Source organism: Falco peregrinus, chromosome 8 (assembly GCF_023634155.1).
Source record: "Falco peregrinus isolate bFalPer1 chromosome 8, bFalPer1.pri, whole genome shotgun sequence".
NCBI classification, from domain to species: Eukaryota; Metazoa; Chordata; class Aves; order Falconiformes; family Falconidae; genus Falco; species Falco peregrinus.
The window spans coordinates 26500942-26520616 of NC_073728.1; the positions used below are offsets into that span (position 1 = coordinate 26500942).

General features: G+C 51.7%; 2 protein-coding genes across 6 annotated transcripts in view; one reads left to right on the forward strand and one right to left on the reverse strand.

The window, feature by feature from the left end:
- USP37 (ubiquitin specific peptidase 37) overlaps window positions 1–9969 on the forward strand; it is a 38569-nt gene extending 28600 nt beyond the window's left edge. For both annotated transcript variants that reach the window (XM_055812253.1, XM_055812254.1), the window contains exons 20-24: window positions 1431–1491; window positions 3609–3724; window positions 4979–5048; window positions 5430–5568; window positions 6361–9969. In XM_055812253.1, coding sequence (XP_055668228.1) covers window positions 1431–1491; window positions 3609–3724; window positions 4979–5048; window positions 5430–5568; window positions 6361–6448 — 474 coding nt within the window. In that variant the 3' untranslated portion in view covers window positions 6449–9969. The remainder of the gene's footprint in view (window positions 1–1430; window positions 1492–3608; window positions 3725–4978; window positions 5049–5429; window positions 5569–6360) is intronic.
- A 578-nt stretch (window positions 9970–10547) lies between these two features.
- Window positions 10548–19667, reverse strand: VIL1 (villin 1). 4 transcript variants are annotated; one of them, XM_005235024.4, is made up of 20 exons: window positions 18837–19667; window positions 16215–16300; window positions 15907–15981; window positions 15571–15767; window positions 15209–15317; window positions 14770–14880; window positions 14472–14674; window positions 13905–13983; window positions 13661–13759; window positions 13409–13562; window positions 13200–13300; window positions 12926–13063; window positions 12590–12748; window positions 12319–12498; window positions 12058–12203; window positions 11807–11951; window positions 11340–11528; window positions 11116–11184; window positions 10815–10952; window positions 10548–10725 (listed from the first exon to the last, which is right to left on the reverse strand). In XM_005235024.4, the coding sequence occupies exons 1-20, from the start codon at window positions 19036–19038 to the stop codon at window positions 10612–10614; spliced, it is 2694 nt and encodes an 897-aa protein (XP_005235081.2). In that variant the 5' UTR covers window positions 19039–19667; the 3' UTR covers window positions 10548–10611. The 4 variants fall into 4 exon arrangements, with proteins under 4 accessions (XP_005235081.2, XP_027639064.1, XP_027639063.1 ...); XM_027783263.2 differs by having other exon boundaries at window positions 16215–16323; window positions 18837–18953; XM_027783262.2 differs by having other exon boundaries at window positions 16215–16320; window positions 18837–18951.
- Between the last annotated feature and the right edge of the window lie 8 nt (window positions 19668–19675).

Genomic DNA, 19675 nt, shown 5'->3' on the forward strand with positions numbered 1-19675 from the left:
GAGACTCAGTGAGAGAGGCAGGTTTCAAAGCAAAAGCTAAGAACGGCCGTGGCAGGTCAGGTTAAAGATCTGTCTGTCCCAGTGTCTTGTTTCTGGTACTACCAAGGAGGGGGATGCTTAGCAAAAATATAGGAACTGAACATTTATGTGACCCTTCCTTGTTAGAAAATTGGAAAAAGGATCCCGAATAATTTAATCTAAAGTAAGTCCTTTAAATTAGACTTGGAAAGAATTGGGATCTTCGGTTGTATGCTCACCATCTGTATTCCACTTGAATTTCAAGACCTGTAACTGATTTCCACAAGTTTAACCGAGCTGCTGAGAGTGAAGCAAGTGCTTAGCCACGTCTTTCTTTAAATAGGTGCCCTTGTCTGCTCTCTATTAATACTAAAGCTGTCATGGTTTTCCTTATGAGATCTGATGTTTCCATGGCTCTTGGATTTTTCTCTCCCATTGCTCATTATGAGGTGCTGGTTGGTATGTTCCATGCCAGATGTAGCTTTGATTCAGCAGTGCTGAGTAGTTTAACAAAGATTCCCAAATGCTTTAGAAATAGCGAGATAAAAAGGCCTCATGCTAATAATGTAAAACTGCCCTTTGAGTGTTGTTCTGCTACAGTTCTGAAGCAAAAATCTGCTATTCTAATGATTCAGGCATGGAAATGTAGTAGCTGTGGTTATCTTGATTTGAGATATGTAGTTAGGGTTCTGCGTTCAGGTGCATGAAAGCATTCAAACCCTGAATTAAGAAGCCAGCTCATTAAATATTATTGACTGGCTTGCTGTAGCTCTGAGCTTTCAAGAGTGGTGGGAGGAACAGGAGCATGATATTATCCAAAGATTAGAAAGGTTTGTTGACTTGAGGTTTCTTTGCTACTTGTTCATGGTATTATTTTTAATACCTGGTTGTTTAGTGGTGTCTCTTTTTTGCATCCTGCCTTTGTGAATTACACCTGTTAACATGAAACCACTGGCTCTACTTTCAAATGGCTTAAAAATAATAAAGTATGTCAGAATTTAACAACTCTGTCCTCAGCTGGCTTTGGGCAGAAGTCGTCTAAATTTTGCCGAAGTGTGAGGAGCTTTGTGTGTAAGTGACAGCTTTCCTTAGCGAAGAGTTGCAAATTCATTCAGATGCTTTTCAAATTAATGATCCAAAGAAAGCGTTTGGTCTTACTAGAGACTTGCTCTGCTGCATACCAAACTTCAGGAGCTTTGACAAGCCTTAATGAAGGTTTGTCCCAGGTTCTGTTGCATGGGAACATTGGACTCTCACTGGTTGCAAACATTCCTTCACACAGAACCTTTAATTTACAATGTCAGGTTTGTTGTAGAAACCAGAGCAGCACAGTTTCAATGGAAAAAGAGCACCACAAGAATTTTAAACAGTGAAGTGTCTCAATGAGCTAAGTTTTGTTCTCTTCCCATTAGGAGGCACGAGAGCAAAAAGAGGATGATGACCTCAAACGAGCCACGGAATTAAGTCTACAAGGTGAAACTTATTTAACTTCTTCCAGGATGTTGCTTTTGAGGGAAAATAGATCTGTATGTATGAGTGCAGCTCCTGAGTGTCTGTAAGTCAGCTGGGATTTCATGTTCTTCTGGTGTGTGCTTTGTTGTGTTTGGCTTTGCTCAGGTCAGCTTTTCTTGCTCTTAGTTGCGAAAGCAAATGCCAGGAAAAAACTTAATTTTTCAATTACTTATTTCAGTCTCTTGAGTTTTTACTTAGATGTATACATCTATATATATATGTGATATTAAATATATATTATATATTTAATACATAATATTAATCTAGAGGGACCAAAATGGACCTTGAAATTTTGCAGTCCCATCAAAAGCCAGCATGCTAATGGCTCTACTCAGAGTGTAAGGATTATTTCTTACTTGCATTGGTATTTCAGTGCAAGTGCTGTATCTGTCTGTACAGGATGGGAGGGAGGGAGACCTCACTGCAAGGTATAGCTGTTGGGGGTGAAAAAAGAAACCCAAAATTCACTGTCTTCTCCAAATCCAGACAGTGTGGTGAGCCTCAGGCACTGTTTAACATTTGTGTGAGGCTGGCATGCAAGTGATTTCATACAATCTGGCAGGGCAAAGCATAACCAAGAGAAATTTCCTGCTCTGAAGAGGGAGAGGCAGGGGGGATAAATTATTGTGTTAAAATACTCATAGTTGCTCAGGCACCTTTAAAGGCCCTCGGTTATTACTGGATGAACCTGTGTATGCTTCTGAAGAGAAGCTGAATGCTGTTTAAGCATCCCTCGACCTGAGTTCTGTTCCCTGATAAGCTGTGGTAGACTGAATGCCCAGTCCTTCCCAAGTCTTCCTTGATTTGTGTCCAGGAAGAATTCAAGGCTAGAAATCCTTCCTCCTCCTGATTTGCAGTTGCTTGACTTAAACATGAGCGTTGCCTTGTGCTTCTCAACTTCCTACTGACTCATTTGTAAGGCATCAGCCAGCAGTCATTCAAGGAGGTGCTAATAATCTTGAGCCTTATAACTGGTAGTATTTGTCTAAGTAAGGTTCCTAGTAGTGCTGCAATCAATGAACTGCTCATCATCCAGGGGCTGTTGGTGAAGTGGTGTTTAGCAGTACCCATGGCAAGTGCTTCATGCAGATACCTACTGAAGTGGCTGCATTTCTTGGCTGTAAGTCTAGCTTGCCACAGCCCAAATTAGTGTAGAAATCAGCAGGAAAATATTCTCAGTTAAAGGGATTTGTCTATAAACTTCCCAAGAAGACTATACTAATCCAGAATGTGATGATTTAACAGGGCAAACAGTGCGTTTTGTTTTTGGCAAAACATCTCCATCACAACTGGCATGATAAGTCTCATAAAAAAACACAGTCCTGAGTGTGTCCTGTTAATCTCAACTTCTCACCCACAGGACTTCATAGCTTTAATTTAGCTGGTGAAAGCATAGCTACCTCTCCTAATGAGTACTGTACAAAATCTTAAATTAGTTGGGTAGCTGCAGAATCCCAGGAAGTTTGGAACAGTGTGTACAGGGAGTAGTGGTGCCTTCCGGCTCTTTACAGAAAGCTGCCTGCATTTTGCTCAGCCAAGCAAACTGGAAGTTCCTGCGGTGAGCAGCCTTCTTACCATTGAAAACAATGAAAAGATGCCTGCTGCCAGCAGTAGCGTTTTGATGCCAGTTTTAATTGAAAGATGCACTTTGTTATTGGAACTTATAGTTAAAACTGTAATTCATAGCTTCTCGTTGCAGAAACTTACAGTTCACTGACCAGACTGGCTGTACTTCTTTTAATGTCAGTCCTGGCTGCAGACCACTGGTGCTCTGGAGTGAATTGGGTGTTTAAATGCTCTTTTATCACCCAGCTGTCATTTGCCATCATGCCCTTTTGTAAAAGTATGAGACAGATGATGCTAAAATTAATTCTGTAGTCCAAGATACTTTCCTTAATTATTGCTCTGACAAGTTGGGAAGGGAGAGAGGTTTTATTTGGAAATTCCAATATCTCCTGCTTTCCTTGCGTTAGCATTTTACTATGCTTGTTTATGTGGGTAGATATACCTCAACCTGTTGTGAATTCCTGCGCGTGCCACAGCTTCTCACACAGTGTCATTGTTTCCATGCTATCTAGAGTTTAACAGCTCACTCCTGGACAGCATTGGTTCTGATGAAGACTCTGGGAATGAGGATGTTCTTGACATGGAGTATTCAGAAGCTGAAGCAGAAGAGCTGAAAAGAAACGCTGAGGTGTGATCTATGATTTCAAAAGCCAGCTGAGAAATATACCCGATCTTGACCATCAGTTTAGTGTTGGAGGTAGTTTTACAGAGCAGGTATAGAGTCTAGAAAGGTCTTGTGTTCAAAAGTTAAGAGAGTGAAAATTTCTGTCCTTAAGAGTCTGTCCTATTGTGTTATTTTAATTTTAAAGAAACAAAACTAAGTGGTTGCAGAGGGTCTCTGAGTTTCTCTGAGATGTGGACAATGGTGAAAAGGAAACAGTAATTTTATAGCAGAAATGTTCCAGTGCATATAAAGCAGTGGGCTTGAAATTTTTACTTGCAGAGAGAGAGGACTTCAGCCAGCGTGGTAGTTTAGTTGCAGCATCATGGGCTTCTAGATCTTGCACCACCAGAACTGAGATGTTGTGGCAGGATTGTATTCCCATTAGGTGAAATGTAACTGTAACCTAGGCTGTGCTGCCAGCCACTTGCACGCTCAGGCTCCATATAGCAGTGTTGTGAAAGTTGCCTGCTTGCCTCAGCGGAAGGAGTACTGTGTAGAGTGGAAATAACTGGAGTTTCTTTGAGTAGTTTTTATTTTCTTACAATCCTTCACCAATTTCCTTACCCTTAAACCAAGAGTTACGTTTTAAGAGTATTGTTAGTGAATGGTATCAGTAACATTTCCTGGTCAGAGAGGATTAAAAAATAATTGTCAAAAGCCAATTACTGTTGTTTAGTTTTATTGTCAGTGAATAGACAGAGCATATTTCCTGCATGCAGAGAGGGCACTGTCTGCTGACGTTACAGGTGCAGGACAAGAGAATCTGGGCTACACATCTAGTATTAACTGTTAAGTGTCTTTGCCATTATGAAGGGTATTTCTCTGATATTTCAGAAGTAAGCATGCTGTTTCCTTTTTGCTTTTCTATGTTTATTTGGTGGATTAATTCTGACATCAGTGGAAGTTGCTCAGGAAATGATTGTTTAGAAAACTTGCGGCGTAGAGTTTGTGTGAGCATCTGTTCTGAGGTCAGAGTGGCTCCTTTTTTTTGCATGTTCATTGGCTTGCTGAAAGACTGAAGAAGATGGAAGGCTTTTTCCCACTTCTGGAAGAACTCCTTGTTTGGTCTGAAGCAGGGTGTGTCTCTGTAATCCTTGATTGGGTTGCAGCTTTGAATATAGTAGCCAAAGCTGGTATCTGGGCTATAAATCTTCTTGTCCATAAGCTACGTGGGACAAAAGTGAATGCCTAAAAGCTTTAATTGAACTTTGTTTTCAGACAGGAGAGCTTCCTCACTCCTATCGTCTCATCAGCATAGTTAGCCATATCGGAAGCACATCATCTTCAGGTAAAAGATACCATAATTTATCCTTCATCTCTTATCTATCTTAAAAAAATCTGTAATACAGAATTACCGTAGGAGGATTATTTGCAGAGAAGAGTTCAGGCAGCAAAGCAAGTCTTCCATCGTGCCTTGCTGCTGGTGGGGGTGCAGGCTGGGGATGTCATGGTGCCTAACTGCAGCATGTGGGCAGTGTACTGCTTATGGGGTCCATGGAATTGCTTGTGCTTCTTACCCGTTCGTGGACCAGGTATGATCCAGGGACCACGATCTTAAGAGTCTTCTAGCATTTAAATCTGACATAGGTTGCTGGACCAGGGTGTCTAGCTAAACAGCTTACTGGTTGAACTGCAGCATGAAAAGAAAGGTGTGTTCTCTGTGTTTAAGGTCATTATATCAGTGATGTCTATGATATCAAGAAGCAATCCTGGTTCACCTACAATGACCTAGAAGTGTCTAGAACTCTAGAGGCCACCGTTCAGTGTGACAGAGACAGAAGCGGGTACATCTTCTTCTACATGCACAAGTAGGTGTCTTGGGAAATTTCAGTGCTAGTAATTATTACCTCCTCTCCTCTAGTCCTCTTTGCTAGGATGAAAAGTATCTCCATGTATTTGTCAGAATTGTATGCAAGGATGACAAAACTGAAGTCCTCAAGAGTTCAGAGGCATGGAATTGTATGTCAGTAATACATAGGGTTTTAACAAGACACATTAAATCATATTTTAAGGAGGGGGTTCAGTGTCTCAGCTGTATATACTTGCATCAGGAATCATAATGGAGCTTGGATTTTTTCCTGAAGTGCTGTGATACTTGTAAATGCCTTTATCCCTGCTCCTAGTGGTTGTGTTGTTGCAGCTGTGGTCATCTCAGGACATGAGGAAGGTGAGGTTTGTAGGTAGAAGAGGTATCTTTTCAGGCATAAGAACTGAAGAAGGGGGTTTGTGCCTCAGTTTTTCGCCTCCTTCTGTCTTTACTGGTTGCTCTAAAAAAGGATATTACTTCATCTACAGATTTGGTCCTGTGTTGCTTCTGATCCTTTTACCAGCCAGGAGTTATTTTCACTATTGTTACTGCTCTCTGAGGCTTACCACTGACCTTATTCATTGTAATAATGGAAAAAAAAAAAAAAAAAAAAAGTCCTGTGGGATTCAGGGAGCCTTGCTTAGAGATGCCAGTTAAAGACACCTTTCTGTACCAGGATCTGTGATGCTTGAGTTAGTAGATGAAATCCAGTGGCTGATTCCCTCAGAGCTATCTTTCATAGCAGTTTGTTGTTGTACGTAAGTTTCACTGTTGGTCTTTCTCTCTGTTTTAGGGATATCTTCGATGAGTTACTAGAAACAGAAAAAAATGCACAGCCACTTAGCGTGGAAGTAGGAAGATCAGTTCGTCAGCCTCTGTGAAGAGTAAAACACCTTGTTCCTCCTGAGGAACGAGGAAGATTCTGAACTTGGGCCAGACATGCAGGAGTATCAAACAGCTCAGGGCCAAAACAAGAGGAAAGAGGTAGAAATATGGGACGCTTGGTTTCCTGAACCATCTGTGCAAGTCCTGGGCCTGAACCACGTGTTTAAACCTTGACATCCCAGAGCGATCCTCCTGTGGTTAAGTTTTTATTGTTCCTCAAATAATTTCGTCAGCATGGAGCCTTAAAGAGTTGCATCAAGCCACAAGACTACAGCTGCTCATAAACTGATTTTTTAAAAAAAAAAAAAAAAAACAGTGCAAAAAGAGACTTAATTTTAAAAGCCCATTCACCTGTGAGATGTGAGTGGAAAGGATTTACATATCACTTGGCTTTTTTTGCTTTTTTTTTTTTTTTTTTTTTTCCTCCAAGAGCAGTTTAAGCAATAGATTCTGTAACCTGGCGTGTGTTGTGTTTAGTAATATTCACTGGAAACCCAGATCACTGAGTATATTCTTGCCAGTCATCTCTCTAACAGGCGTTTTGGAATCACTCAAGCTGATGCGTTTCGACATTCATGGGTTTGTAAGCACTCTGCTATTTACATGCGGTTCCAGGAAACAAACTGTCTGGTGCTGTGGAATGTATTGCATACCTGGTGGCAGCTCTGTTGGTTTTTTTCACCATTCACGGTCATCGTCATTTAGATGTGAGATTATATATGTGATTTCTTTTGTTTTGCAAGTTCTATTATTTGACTGCATTTTATTCATAAGGTTGTTGCATAAGTACCAATTGGAGAGGAAAGGTCTCTCTTTGGATGCACAGTATTTCGCACTGAAGTTATATTGCTTAGGGCTGCTTTGATATAACTCTGGGGGTAGGTGAACACCTTGAGCAGGCTGAGAGCAGTAGCAAAAGGTGAGCAACAGCCACTTTGTATCTTCTGGGAGGGAAGCAGCATTCTAGCATTACCCTTTCTGCACAGGCCTCAGTCATTGTGAAATGGGAATGGCGAGAAAAGGGTCTGCAGGGTAGGCTTGGCGCTTGAATTGCTCTTTGATCAAACCATGGTCTTGCCTTGGTCTTCTTGTATCCCAGGGTGAGAAGGTTTTTACTACAGCTATGCCTCTGTTCTCCTTTCTGAGGAGTGCAGAGCATTCAAACTGTGAAACTAAACCAGGTGGAAAGCTTTCAGAAAGGCCACGCTCAGCAGTAACAACACAGTTAAGAAGTGTTGCGTTTTATTGGATTTAGAGGCATGATGCTCCTTTTATAGCTTGTTTCAGCAGGGGAGGAAAGCCTAGTGACTTAATTTTTTCAGCATCTTGGCACTTACTTGGCAGGGACAGATGTTTCCTTTTGCTGGCATTTGTTTCAGAGAAGTTGTTACTGTTAAACAGAGTAGTTGCTCTTGTTTTGGCCTCTAGTTCTGATTTTTGCAACTTGAATTTTAGAGGTGAAAGATTACTTTTTTTTTTCTAAATTAAAAAAAAATGCCTTTTTTTGCTGTCAAGATATTTTCTGGGGTTTTTAAACTATTGTTAGGAGTTTCTCAGGAATAAATCAGCTGAAGCAAAGCAGACAAAACCATCAATTTAGGAGACAGCAGGCACCTCTTTCATGGGCACTTCCACGCTAGAGTTTCTCCTAGCCGGCTGGCAGGGGGATGCTTCCTCAATGGTCTCTTCACACCTCTGCGCAGCAGTGAGTGACAGCCATCGGTAGTCCTCCCCAAGCAGAGTACTTTGGGGACCCCAGTGTGGTGAAAAGACTGACTGACTTTCCAGTCCACGTGTCAGATGAGCTTGGTGGACCTGGTCAGGGTGACACCTTTCTGGTTTCCGAGCTAGGAGTGAATGGTTGTAAACATGACAGAGCATTTTATCTTGTAAGATGCAGCCAGAGTGGGTCTATATGTTAATTTATTACAAAGCATTATACTTTTCTATTGTCGATACTAATTTTGGTAGAATTCTGGGGCAATGGGAACAGGCAGTGACATGGGAGTTGTCCTTCGAACTGATGGCCCCTGTGAATGTGATGAAGAGGCTGCTCTGTCCAGAGAGCAAATCTGGTTTTCCCCAAGTGCATCCTGTGCTAGTGTTGTAAATAACTGGTATTCCTGTAGTATCAGAAGTCAGCTCTGCTTTTTGGGGTGGCAAGTTTGTTTTTGCAAGGTGCTGCACTCCAGTTAATTTATAATAAAAGCAAACATTGCCTGATTTCTCAGTGCAGTAACTTTTGTTTAAAACCAGTTTTTGTTTGGATCAACACATGAAAGGTGATGTTTGAAACCAGTGTTCCTTGTTTTATGAAAAGCTCTTGCTTATTATTCTATCCATTAAGAATTGCAGACATCTATTAAATAATTTAATTAAGCTTTTTTGTTCGGTATACAGCAGCTCAGTTGCACCTCCACCCTGGTAGGAGTGTTGGTGGAGCCCCTTCCTTGCAGAAGCCAGCTTTCTCCCTGTCTGAGAACAGTGGGAAGACAGATGTGTAATCCTCAAGGTGTGTGCTGCCCACCAGCTGTAATATTCCCAGTGCTCATGCTGTTGCAGCAGCAAGTTCAGTAAGATCATCCCTTCCAGGTGGATACCCATCCTGGGGTATAGGGAGGTGAAGTTCAGTTAACAGTCCCTGAACATGTGCAGGCTCTTCCTCTGATGGACAGTCACGGTTAAACATTTACCTGCTCCTGAATCAGCCTAGTTTTAGTCCAAGTGTGATTCAGCATATAAACACAAGGAACTCCCATCTTGCTGTTCCTCTCACCCCTTCGTTGTTTGACTGCGATAATTTGGTCTCGGTTTTTTCCCTTATTCCAAGAGGTGCAAACCAGCTCCTGTCAATGAACTGGAGCTTGTGTGCGTGGGTCCCTGGGGGGCCTTGGCCGGCAGGGCTGCACAAAGAGCCTTTGAAAAGCGAGGGCCGGTTTCCCAGCCTGAGACCCAAAGCGAGAACCTGAGCAGGAGGAGCAGCACGGGGCTCTCCCGTGCCTGTGGCCAGGCCTCGCCTTCCACCTCCTGCTCAGTGCGGCACAGATAACCATCCGCCGTGCATCTTCCCACCCGCATCCCGAGGAAGGGCTGGCAGCCAGCCCAGCGTTTCCCGCTTCGGTTCACCCCAGCACCGGGCATGTGGGGAGTGCTGTGCTTTGGTGGGGGCTGGAAATAACTCATCTGCTTTGTTTTCTTTTTAATGGAGCTAATTATCCCTGTAATCACCCACCAAAGAGAAAAAAACAGGGCTGCAGGACCCCTGGCAGCTGCTGTCCGTGTAGCTCTGCTGCTGGCCTCCAGCCTTGCCTGCCACAGGGTGGCTGCTGCCAGTTTCTGCCTGCACCCCAGCTTTCTGGTTCTTTACACTGTCGATGTGGAGCAGCACTTTTCTCTGTGTTTTAGCAGACCTGTTCCTCTCTATTCTTTACAGTTTTTGCTCTTGGGTTCTCCCAGCCCCTTTTTAAACGATGTGTAGATAGATTTTTGTGAAATTAAAATATCTTTATTAACCCTCTCTTGGTTTGGGATCTTATTTCCATGCTGCCTGAGCTGATGCCTCGTGGGTGCCGCAGGCACCGGGCACTGCACCTTAGCCCCCCATTTGGCATTGGGACCTGGCTCAGTTGTCTGGGAATAGCATGTATATGGTTCTATGCCTCCTGCCCCGCCCCCCCAGCCCCTCTCCCAGCATCCCAAGCAGGAGGGATGTCCTCCTCCCCTCCCCGGGCAAGGACAAGTGATCCCAGGTCTCTGTCCCCACACACGTGCCATCCCATCAGCCACTGGGCTGGTTGCATTTACCTTTGGTACCGCACGTGTTTGCTGAGGTTCCTGTGATAGCGGAGGGAGCAGCTCCAGCTGTATAGCAGACCTTTAGCCCTGAGCTGCAGCTGCCGGGGTGGGATAGGGTGCCCCAGGGGCTGGGCAGCTTGCGCGTTGCCTCTGAGCATAGCGGGGCAAATGAAGGGTTTGAGGAAAATGAGCTGAGGGTCCTTCCCTGCACTGCCTTGGTGCCTGATGGAGACCCATGTCCCCCTGCATGCCATCTCTGCTAAATAAGTAGGGGGCTGGGGGGAAGAAGCAGACCTGCTCTCCAACTCCATTTTATTTAATAAAAATAATGAGCTGACATTGTCCCTGTGCCCAGGCTCCTGCACTAGAAGAGTCCTTTGTCCTTCTTGAGCTGCTGCTGTTTCCACAAGGGCAGGTTGCCGAAGGCAGAGCGGCTCATGCCAAAAACATCCTGGAAGTCCCGGTCAGAGAGGTGGCACTGGGGGAGAAGAGAGAAGGCTGAGCTGAAGCTGGGGACTTCTCCCAGTCTGGTCCCCCTGCCCCAGCAGCCCCCTGGTCTTGTCTCACCTCCTTCTTGCTGGGGTCCACACCCTTTGGGAGGTCCGTGGCCGAGGTGTTCACCAGCACGTCCAGTGGGAAGGTCTCCAGTTTGTCAGCAAAGAGGGTGGTGGTTGCGGTGAAGACCTCTTGCCTGGATGTGAGCACCTGGATGGCAATGGATAGGGTCACATCGGGGGCTGCCCCAGGGACAGAGGCAGCAGGCTGGCTCCAGGTGTCCACTCACAGGAGGATGTGTCCTTGCACCACCTCCAAGGGGACAGAGGACCTTTCTCTGCCCCTGGCTGCCCCCTCTCCCTGTGCCACTTACTGAGGTGAGCTGCCCGAAGCTGCTGTCATCCCCTAGCTCAGCTCTCAGTGCCTCGTAGGATTTCTTGTCCTGGTGAAGGGGACAAAAGCACTCAGCCCCTTGGCACAGGCAGGGATCAGGCAAACCGCTGCCTGCACCACGGAGATGCTGGCTGGAGCCAGATCCACATCTGGTCCCATCTGCAAAGGGCCTCCCTGGTCTTTCCAGCCACCTCCATGACTCACAGCCCAGTTGAGAGGGTCCCAGGCCAGGAACCAGCCAGTGAAGGTGGGGGGCTCATGGCCCTGCTTCACCACAATGATGGGGGTGTCAAGGTCACGCCCACTGGGGTGGCTCCACAGGTACTCCTGCACCATCACCGCTGCCGCCTCCTTCTCAGACTCATTGGCACCTTTCCCAATCCAGAAGAAAACCTGCAATGAGGTCACTGTGTCTACCACTGGGGTGAGACAGGGCCCTCTGGGGCCGTGCCCGACACATGGTTGGGAGCACACAGGATCTGCCTGCAGCAAAGGGCACTGGGGTCCATCCTCAGCCATCCCTGGAGCAGGGGGGCTGGAAAAAAACACCATGGGGCCAGGGACGTGGGGTTTCAACCTCTCATCCCACCTCTGGCTGCTGCAGGTCCTGCACCACCCCAGGACATTTGTGGGAACAAACATGTCCCCCACCCTATGCCCTCCCAAGTCACCTGGTCCCAGGTGTCCAGCAGATAAACATCATCCTCCTCCAGGTCATCTTGGGTGAAGTCTACAATCTCCGTGGCCAAGAAGGTGCCTGTCTTGTTGGAGCACTCAAAGAGTCGGGGGGACACGGAGGGGTTCTCCTCCTGCAGCCTGGCAGGGGGCAATATGGCAGTGGTGGTGGGGATGGAGCTTGGCCCATCTTACCCCTGACAGTGGGGGTTGTGGGACAAGGGGCCCCTGGGCATAGGGCTGGTACCTCTTGCTGTTGGCATACTGGGACTTGCCCCCCAGGGCCAGCCAGAACTCAGGTGGCTCCTGTCCCTCTGCGATCACTGGCTTCTCTGTCTTGGAGATGATGTCAGCCACAGTCTTGGCCATCTCACGCTCATCCCCGCTGCAGCCCTGCCAAGCAAGCCCAGCAGCTGCATCACCAGCCCCAGCCAAGGAGGAGGAAGAGGAGATGGGGACATTTCTCTTGGGGGTGGCAGCACCCACCTCAGTGCCTGGCAGTACCCACCTTCCCATACCAGAGGTAGCAGCAGCTGGGGGTCTTGAGCACAAAGACATCATTGGAGTTGAGGGAGGAGGCGCGGACTGGCACCTCAAAGGCCTTGGTGTTGTACTCATTGGTGCCATGAACGTGGAAGAGACGGGTGGAGGGTGTGGGATCCGTGCTGCCTGCCCGCGAGGTGCCACTCTGAGGGGGACCAGCACAGGAGGTCACTACCAGTGCCACAGGCTCACCCGCCTGCCCACTGCCCACCCCTCCCCAGCAGCACCGCACTCACCGCATACACCACCATCTTGCCCTTGAAGATGGCCATCAGGTGGGCTGGCTCCTTGCCCATGGTGACACGGACCTGCACAGGCTCGTTGTTGTACTTCTGGTCCAGGATGACAGTTTGGTAGGCAGAGGCAGCCAGCTCATCTGTGCTGGCTTGGCGGCCCTGGGCAGGGCAGAGAGGGGGTCAGTGGCCACCATGGCCCCCCTTTTCCCTCTTGGAAAGGGGGAACCCTCGTGCTATTTCCATGGGGTCACACGTAGGGGCAGAGCACCCCCACGCCAGGGAGGTGCCCCTGTCATCCTCCCCCCTGCGACGGGTCAGTGACCTAAGGGGTCTCACCTGCCAGAGGTAGATGATGCGGTTCACCTTGGGCCCCACAAAATAGGTGTAGAGCACCAGGTAGCAGTCCCCACCATAGAAGTGGCCCAGCCATCTCTTCTCCACAGGCACCAGCTCCTTGTTCTCCACACGCCAGACCTGGGGGGACAGGGATGTGCTGCTGCCAGGGCTGGTGCATCCCCCTACCCTGCAGCCCCTGGGTGCCACGACATCCCCTGGCACAGCCCAGAGGGTGCCCTGAGAGGGTCCTACATTCTGCCTTAGCCATCCTTACCTCTACCTCCCCAGATCCATCATCCACCATTTTCTGCTGGGCGGCCATCTGGGGCTTGGCATGCAGCGTGGTGGCGTCAAACTTCACCTGCTCCACCTTGGCTGTGTGGGAGGGCAGAGGGCTGAGCCACATCCCACTGATAGTGGGGGTCCCCACAGCCCCCCCATCCCAATCCGAGGAGTCCTGCAGCATCAGAAGGAGACACTCACCCACTTTGCCCACAGTGTGGGTCTTGCCCAGGCCACTGGTTTGGTTGGGGACAGTCCATTTTTGGAAGAGCTGCCTGAAGAGGGTTGACTCAGACCCATCGTTCTCTGTCTCCACACTGGTGCTGTCTGGGTAGTTCTTGGCTTTGATGAAGCTCTGGAGGGATTCAGACCCAGAGCATGGGCATGGGGTACCTGGCTCCCTAGGGAGCAGCCAGGCTGTCCCATAACCAACCTCTAAGCCAGCACACCCACCAGCGCCCTGTTCATGGCCTGCTGCTTCTCCTCCTTGTTGGCGTTCTTGCCCTTCCACACGAAGATCTTGAGACCTCCTTGATCAAGGATGTAGCAGTCCTTGGAGGAGGGACAACAGCAGAAATTAGGACTTTGGGCAGCTTTAACCCTTCAAAAGAGCTTTTGGTGCCCACCAAATCAGTTTTTGAAGGGTTAAAGCTGCCAAGGAAATTGGGCACCCCCAAGCATCCCATGGGTGACACACCTCATGCAGGAGCATGTCTTGAGTCAGTGGTCGGACTGCCACCTCCTGTACAACCAGGTTCCCACTGGCATTAGAGACACTGGCAGGGGAAAAGAGAGGAGAAGGAGTTAGAAGTAGAGCTGAAAAGCCCCGTCCCCATCCTCACCTTGGGATGGCAGGGTTGGGTTGGGGTGTCCCCTCTCCATCCCCACCATGATCATGGCAGAGGTGGTACCCAGGGACCCTCTTTCCCTGCCCATAGTGGCAACCTGGTTTGCAGCTTGCCCTGCCATGCAGCTCACTTGCGGCCATGGGGAGGGGCAAAGGGGTGTCAGATGTGATGGGAACACCCAGGAACATTGCCACCATATGTAAAGGTCAGACTTGCATGAGCATCTCTCTACCAGGTACCAACCCCTTGCTCCAACAGCATTCAAAGGACCTGTCCCCACCCCTGCAGTGCCCTTGACCCCTCTTTGTGGCTGTCCATGGTGATATGGGAGTTGTGGGACATAGCAGAGAGGGGTGCTGGGTCCCTCTGGCACCCTGTGAGATGCCCCCACGGGTGACCCATTCCTGGCAACTCACTGGTAGAGCTTGAGGGAGGACTTAAGCTTCTGATCCACTTTGTCATCAGGGGTGGCTGCCTTGATGTCCCTCTTCTCGCCCAGCACGTGTGTGAGTACCTGCATGAGCTTCGGCGAGGCGCCCTCGTCCTCACCATCCACTACACCCACCTTGGCACGGCCCCCACGCTCCCGGTCCCGGATGTCCTTGGCCAGGGTCATTGCCTGCATCCAGGGGAGAAAGGGTCAGCTTGGATTGGGAAGGGGGTGGCGATCACCCCCTTCCTCCAGGGGGAGACCCTGGGACTCCCTGGCCATACCTTCAACCTCTCATTTCGGTTACTCTCAGGGCCATTCCACTGGATGATGAGCTGGCCCAGGTCCAGAAGGAACACATCCCCTCGGTTGAAGCTTTTCCAACTCACCTCCACCTGGGGGGGGGGGATTGTGGGGAGAGGGGTGTGTGTCAAGCAGCAGGATACCTGGGTTCCCCTGGCTCTGCAGCCCCCACCTGCCCTAGCTCAGTGCTGATGCTCCCAGCCAGTGTTCCTCCTCCCTGCCCCAAGAGAGGCTTTTGGAGGTAAGTTTGCTCCTGAGGCAAGGCCACATGGCCCCACACCCATTCTATCCCCTGCTTGAGGGCAGTGGGCTCGGGGAGAGGGGGTGGCAGGGGGCTGTGTGCTCTGGCCTGATCCTTACCACAAACAGCACCTCTGCACAGGTTGGTGGCTGGGGACCCCACCACATCCCATAACCTACCTCTCCTGCCACCACATTCTTCTTGCCCTTCACGTGCAGCAAGCGCTGAACTTTGTAGGTGTTCGTCTCCACATGCTTCATGCCTGAGGCCACCCCACCCTTCTTATAGCTGGGGGCAATGAACACAGTGTCAGCCCTGGGCCCCCCCTTCTCGCTCCAGTGGGGTCCCCCTTCCCACCTCTGTGGACAGTTCAGGAACACCCACCCACCCACGTGGGTGATGGATGGAGTGAGACCAGCTCCAGATCCTCCTCCTGCCACCCCCCACCCCACTGGGACACAGCCCCATGGGGGGCATGCAGAGGACCCCCCCCTCACCATAACCCACTGTGGCAGCAGGTGCCCAGGGGTGACTGACATACATGAGTCCCTGCTTGAAGTAGGCACGGAAGGTCTCGCTCTCGTAGCCCTGGACCTCACGGTGCTGCACAGCCACCATGCCCAGGTGGTCATCCATCTGGGTGGTGTAGATGGTGGCCGCCCCCTGCTCATCCTGGCTTGACTTCTCCCCCAGCCAGTAGTGGATGTTGTAGCTGAAGCTGCTCCCAGTCTTGCGTGTCTGCAGGACACCAGCCCCCACTTAGAAGACCCGCCATGCCCGCAGGCCACTCTGACCAGGGACACCCCTCCCTGCCCCCTAGCCCCATCCCAGGACAGAGCCTGTCCCCAGTCCCCCGTGGGACCGCAGGCTGCCCTACCGACAGCAGGATGTAGCAATCTCCCTCGTAGAAGTTGCCGTAGCTTTTGGTGGGCACTGGCACCATCTCCATGCTCTGCAGAAGGAACAAAAATGTCAGCCCTGGTGGAGACCCCCCACCCCAGCCCCACACAGCCCCACTGACCCCGTCCCCAAAACCTGGGTGGGTTTAACCCAGGATGCTGCACTGATACCCCCAAACCTAGGCACTGAGGACACCAAGGAGGATCTCCCCTCCCGCAGCCCCACCAAACAGCCCAGTGATGGGTGCCTGGGTGATGGGTGCCCAGACTGCGCCCGTGTCCCCACCTCGATTCGCCATATCTGGAGGCCCGGCGTGGTCTTGTTGAGTGTCCTGCTGACTTTGGTGCTGAGCTCCACCATGGTGATGAGTGCTGCAGGCAGGCAAGGGGACCTGCTGGGGCATTGGCAACGCCCTTGTTAATGGCAGGTGGTGTCATTAAGAGCTGGGACAGAGCCAACCTGCCGTGCCATCTGCTGCCTTGCCCAGTCTGCAGCAAGCCAGGCCATAAACCCCCTACCTGGAGCTGCAAGGGTGAGGGGACCCCCTGGCACTCTGGTGCCAGGGCTGGGGGCACACAAGCGGGACTACTGTCCCCCTTAGCCTGACTGGCACTGCAGCTGCTGGGGGCTGTCACAGCTCTGTACTAGGCTCTGCAGCAGGCAGGAGCTGGGTCCCCTGCGTGCCCCAGTGCCCCGGTACGGGGCTGGGCTGTGCAAGGCATCCCCAGCACAGCAGCCACAGCTGGGTGACACAGCTGTGCAGCAGCCTGCTCCTCCCCAGGACCAGCAGGAACCCGCCTTGCTCAGCCTGCTCCTGGCACGGCTTGGCACGAGATGGCACGGCATGACATGGCCTCGCACGTTCATTCACATGCATGCACATACACATACACATGTGTGTAAGCACCCACTCCTTGCTTCAGCCTCCCCCGCTCCTGAATCCACCACTGGATCCATGTGCCCCCGGCAGGGCACAGCCCAGCCCCGCAGAGGTGCTGAGCGTGCCAGGGCTCAGCCCCAGTGCTGCCGAGGCTGCCCACAGCCATCCCTGCCAGGCTGGCAGTGCTTCCCAGCAGGCAGGCAGGAAGGTCAGGCAGCCGGCGTTGGGCGAAGCCCCCCCCGCCCCCGTGTGCCCCGGCAGGGGGCTGGCAGGGAGAGCCAGCAGTGCCCAACGGAGAGGCCTTTGCTGCCCCAGCCCCACAAACCTCTGCCTGGTCCCACCGTGCTCTCCTGAAAGCACCCACATCCTGCCCTCAGATCCAGGGTGTGATGTCCCCCCAAGTGCAGCCCCAAGGTGGGGCACGATGGGTCCCCAGGCCCCATCCTCAGGCCACCCCCGTGCCAGGAGCAGGGGTGGCTGTGGGATGTGCTGCCCCCCCACCATGCCCACCTTCCAGCCCCCCACCCCAGCCTCTCACCTTCCCTGCAGAGCTGGGCACAGGTGAGCGTACCTAGGCAAAGTGCTCAGGTGCCAGCACCCAGGAGACCTTTGTCCCCTCCTGTCCCAGCCTACGTTCACCATATAAGGGCAGGAACAGCCCAGAGCCAAGGTCCCCACGGCCCTCCAAGGCTTCACAGTACCTGAGGAGCCCCATTACTCATGGGGTAATTGCCCCCCCTCCCCCCCAAGGTACTATGGCAGCACAGGCAACCCCAGGCACCCTGCACACAGGCTTGTTGTGCCCATGGTGGTACCTGTGCCCTTCCCATGCCTGGTCCCCTCTTGGCCCTTGGCACCGTGATGGGGGTTTTGATGCCTGCCCCCCACCAAAAGATTCCCCGAAGTGATAGCAATGGGCTGAACCAGGCCAAGGGGGTGTCAGCCACAGAGGTGCCCTGATGCCACAGGGATGGGCTCTGCCACTGCCCTCCACTCTCCAAAACCCCCAAACCCTCCCAGCCATGGAGCACTAAGCCTGTGGCAATGGGTTTTTTTGGCATCTCCCCCCTGCCAAAAGGTTCCCCAAAGTGACAGCAACAGGCTGATGCCACAGGGCCAGTCTACACTGCTGCCCTCCGTGCCCTCTGTCCCGTGGCAACTGGGTTTTTGGTGCCACCAGCAATGCAGCACCACCTTCCCAGCACATCCCCTTCCCACCTCACGTGTCCTCACGTCCCCTACCTGGTACATCGTTTCCCTGCCCATGGTACTGTCCCCATGCTGTGCCACCGCCCCAGCTGCAGGCCAGATGACTGCCCACTCCCCGATGGGCTTTGCCTCCCTGTGCTGGGCATCTCTGCAGCTCCAGCCTTAAGGATGGGAAAGGGGCACAGGGATGGGGCATGGGGCTGGGGTTTGGGGGTGGGGGGCAGGGCACACAGTGGTGGCACAACTAAACCCTATGCCTTGTCCCGTGCTTCCAGCCCCCAGCCCCAAGGGGTAGTACCTGATGATGCGGCTGGTGCTGGCAAAGAGGAGAAAGGACTGGAGTCCTGCCCAGTGGCTCCCAGCCCTGAAGTGGTTTTGGGGATACATAAAGCTGGGCAGGGAGGGCTGGTGTTCACTACAGCAGGCAGCCCCCCGGGCTCTCCATCCTGCTCCTATCTCTCCCCCAGCCCTGCAGGCTTGCTGCAGCCTTATCTCGGCTGCCCTGCTGGGCCAGCAGCCCCTGCCACAAGTGCCACCGGCATCCCACACCCCAGCTGTTACCCTGGCACCAGGCCTGGGCTACAGTGAGCCACAAGTCCTGACTGCTCACCTGCCAAGGATCCCCAAAGTGATGGCATCGGGCTCAACCAGACCAAGAGGGTACTGGCCACAAACAAGGAGGGTTCCCTGATGCCACAGGGATGGGCTCTGCTGCCGCCCTCTGCTCCCCTGGCCCTCAAAACCCTCAAACGCTCCTAGCACAGCACCCAGCTCCAACCCCCTGCACCCCATGCCACTGTCCCCCACGGGACCCTTACCTGGGTGCAGAGCCGCCAGCAGGGGTGCAGGGCTGCGTTTTGGGGGGCTGCTCTCCGCTCGGTGGTCACGTTCCAGGGCTGAGACTGCCAGTGCCGCACGGGGGTGAGGGACCCCACGCCAGCCCAGAGGGCTCGCCCCCTCCCAGGGCCCCCCAGCTGAACAGCCTGGGCCACTAATGAACTCAATAATTAGTGCAACCATCGGGAAGGACAGAGACTTTGCTAATGAGGAGAGGCACAGGGCCAATGAGGGCACGGGGAGGGGGTGGGGGCAGCACCCCACTGCCTACACGTTGGCAGCAGGCTGCCTGGGGTGTGGGTGGGGGGTGTGTCTGACACCTTATTCAGAGCAAACCAAGGAAGGGAGCACTTGTGACTCGTGCCCCCAGCCCCGCCCCAAGCCCCAAAGCTGGGTAAATTTGGTAAATCTGATAGTAAATTACCACAGTAAATTCACCCCCCCCTTGTTATGGGGCAGGATACCCATCCCCATGGCATCAGGGTCCTTTTGCCAGGAGGAGGGGGAAGGGGGTGCCAGGACAGCTGGGGGAGGGGGGGTTGCCCTGGAGCATGAGGGTGCCCCCTTGGCACCAGACAAGGGGTGACTCCCCTGACCCTGCAGCCCAAGGGTGCTCCCACAGCACTGACCTGCAGCAACCCCCTTCCCAGGGGGAATTTAAGGGATCCCGGGGGCTCTCTGCCTCCCCGCTGTGCACACGCACTAGTGACACACAGGTGGCATGTGCCCACACCCACACGTGCACACACTCACAGGACTCCCCTTTCCAAGATGGTTTGACAGCTTTAATCACATGAAGGCACTTCGATCTGGTCCCCCA

Excerpts from the sequence above, each read along its gene's own strand:
- VIL1 (XM_005235024.4), bottom strand. The coding sequence starts at position 19,038 with ATGGTTGCACTAATTATTGAGTTCATTAGTGGCCCAGGCTGTTCAGCT. Across the intron at positions 13,760-13,904 it reads AAGACATGCTCCTGCATGAG|GACTGCTACATCCTTGATCA; the intron begins GTGTGTCACCCA and ends CCCTCCTCCAAG. Across the intron at positions 11,529-11,806 it reads TGCTGGACACCTGGGACCAG|GTTTTCTTCTGGATTGGGAA; the intron begins GTGACTTGGGAG and ends ACCTCATTGCAG.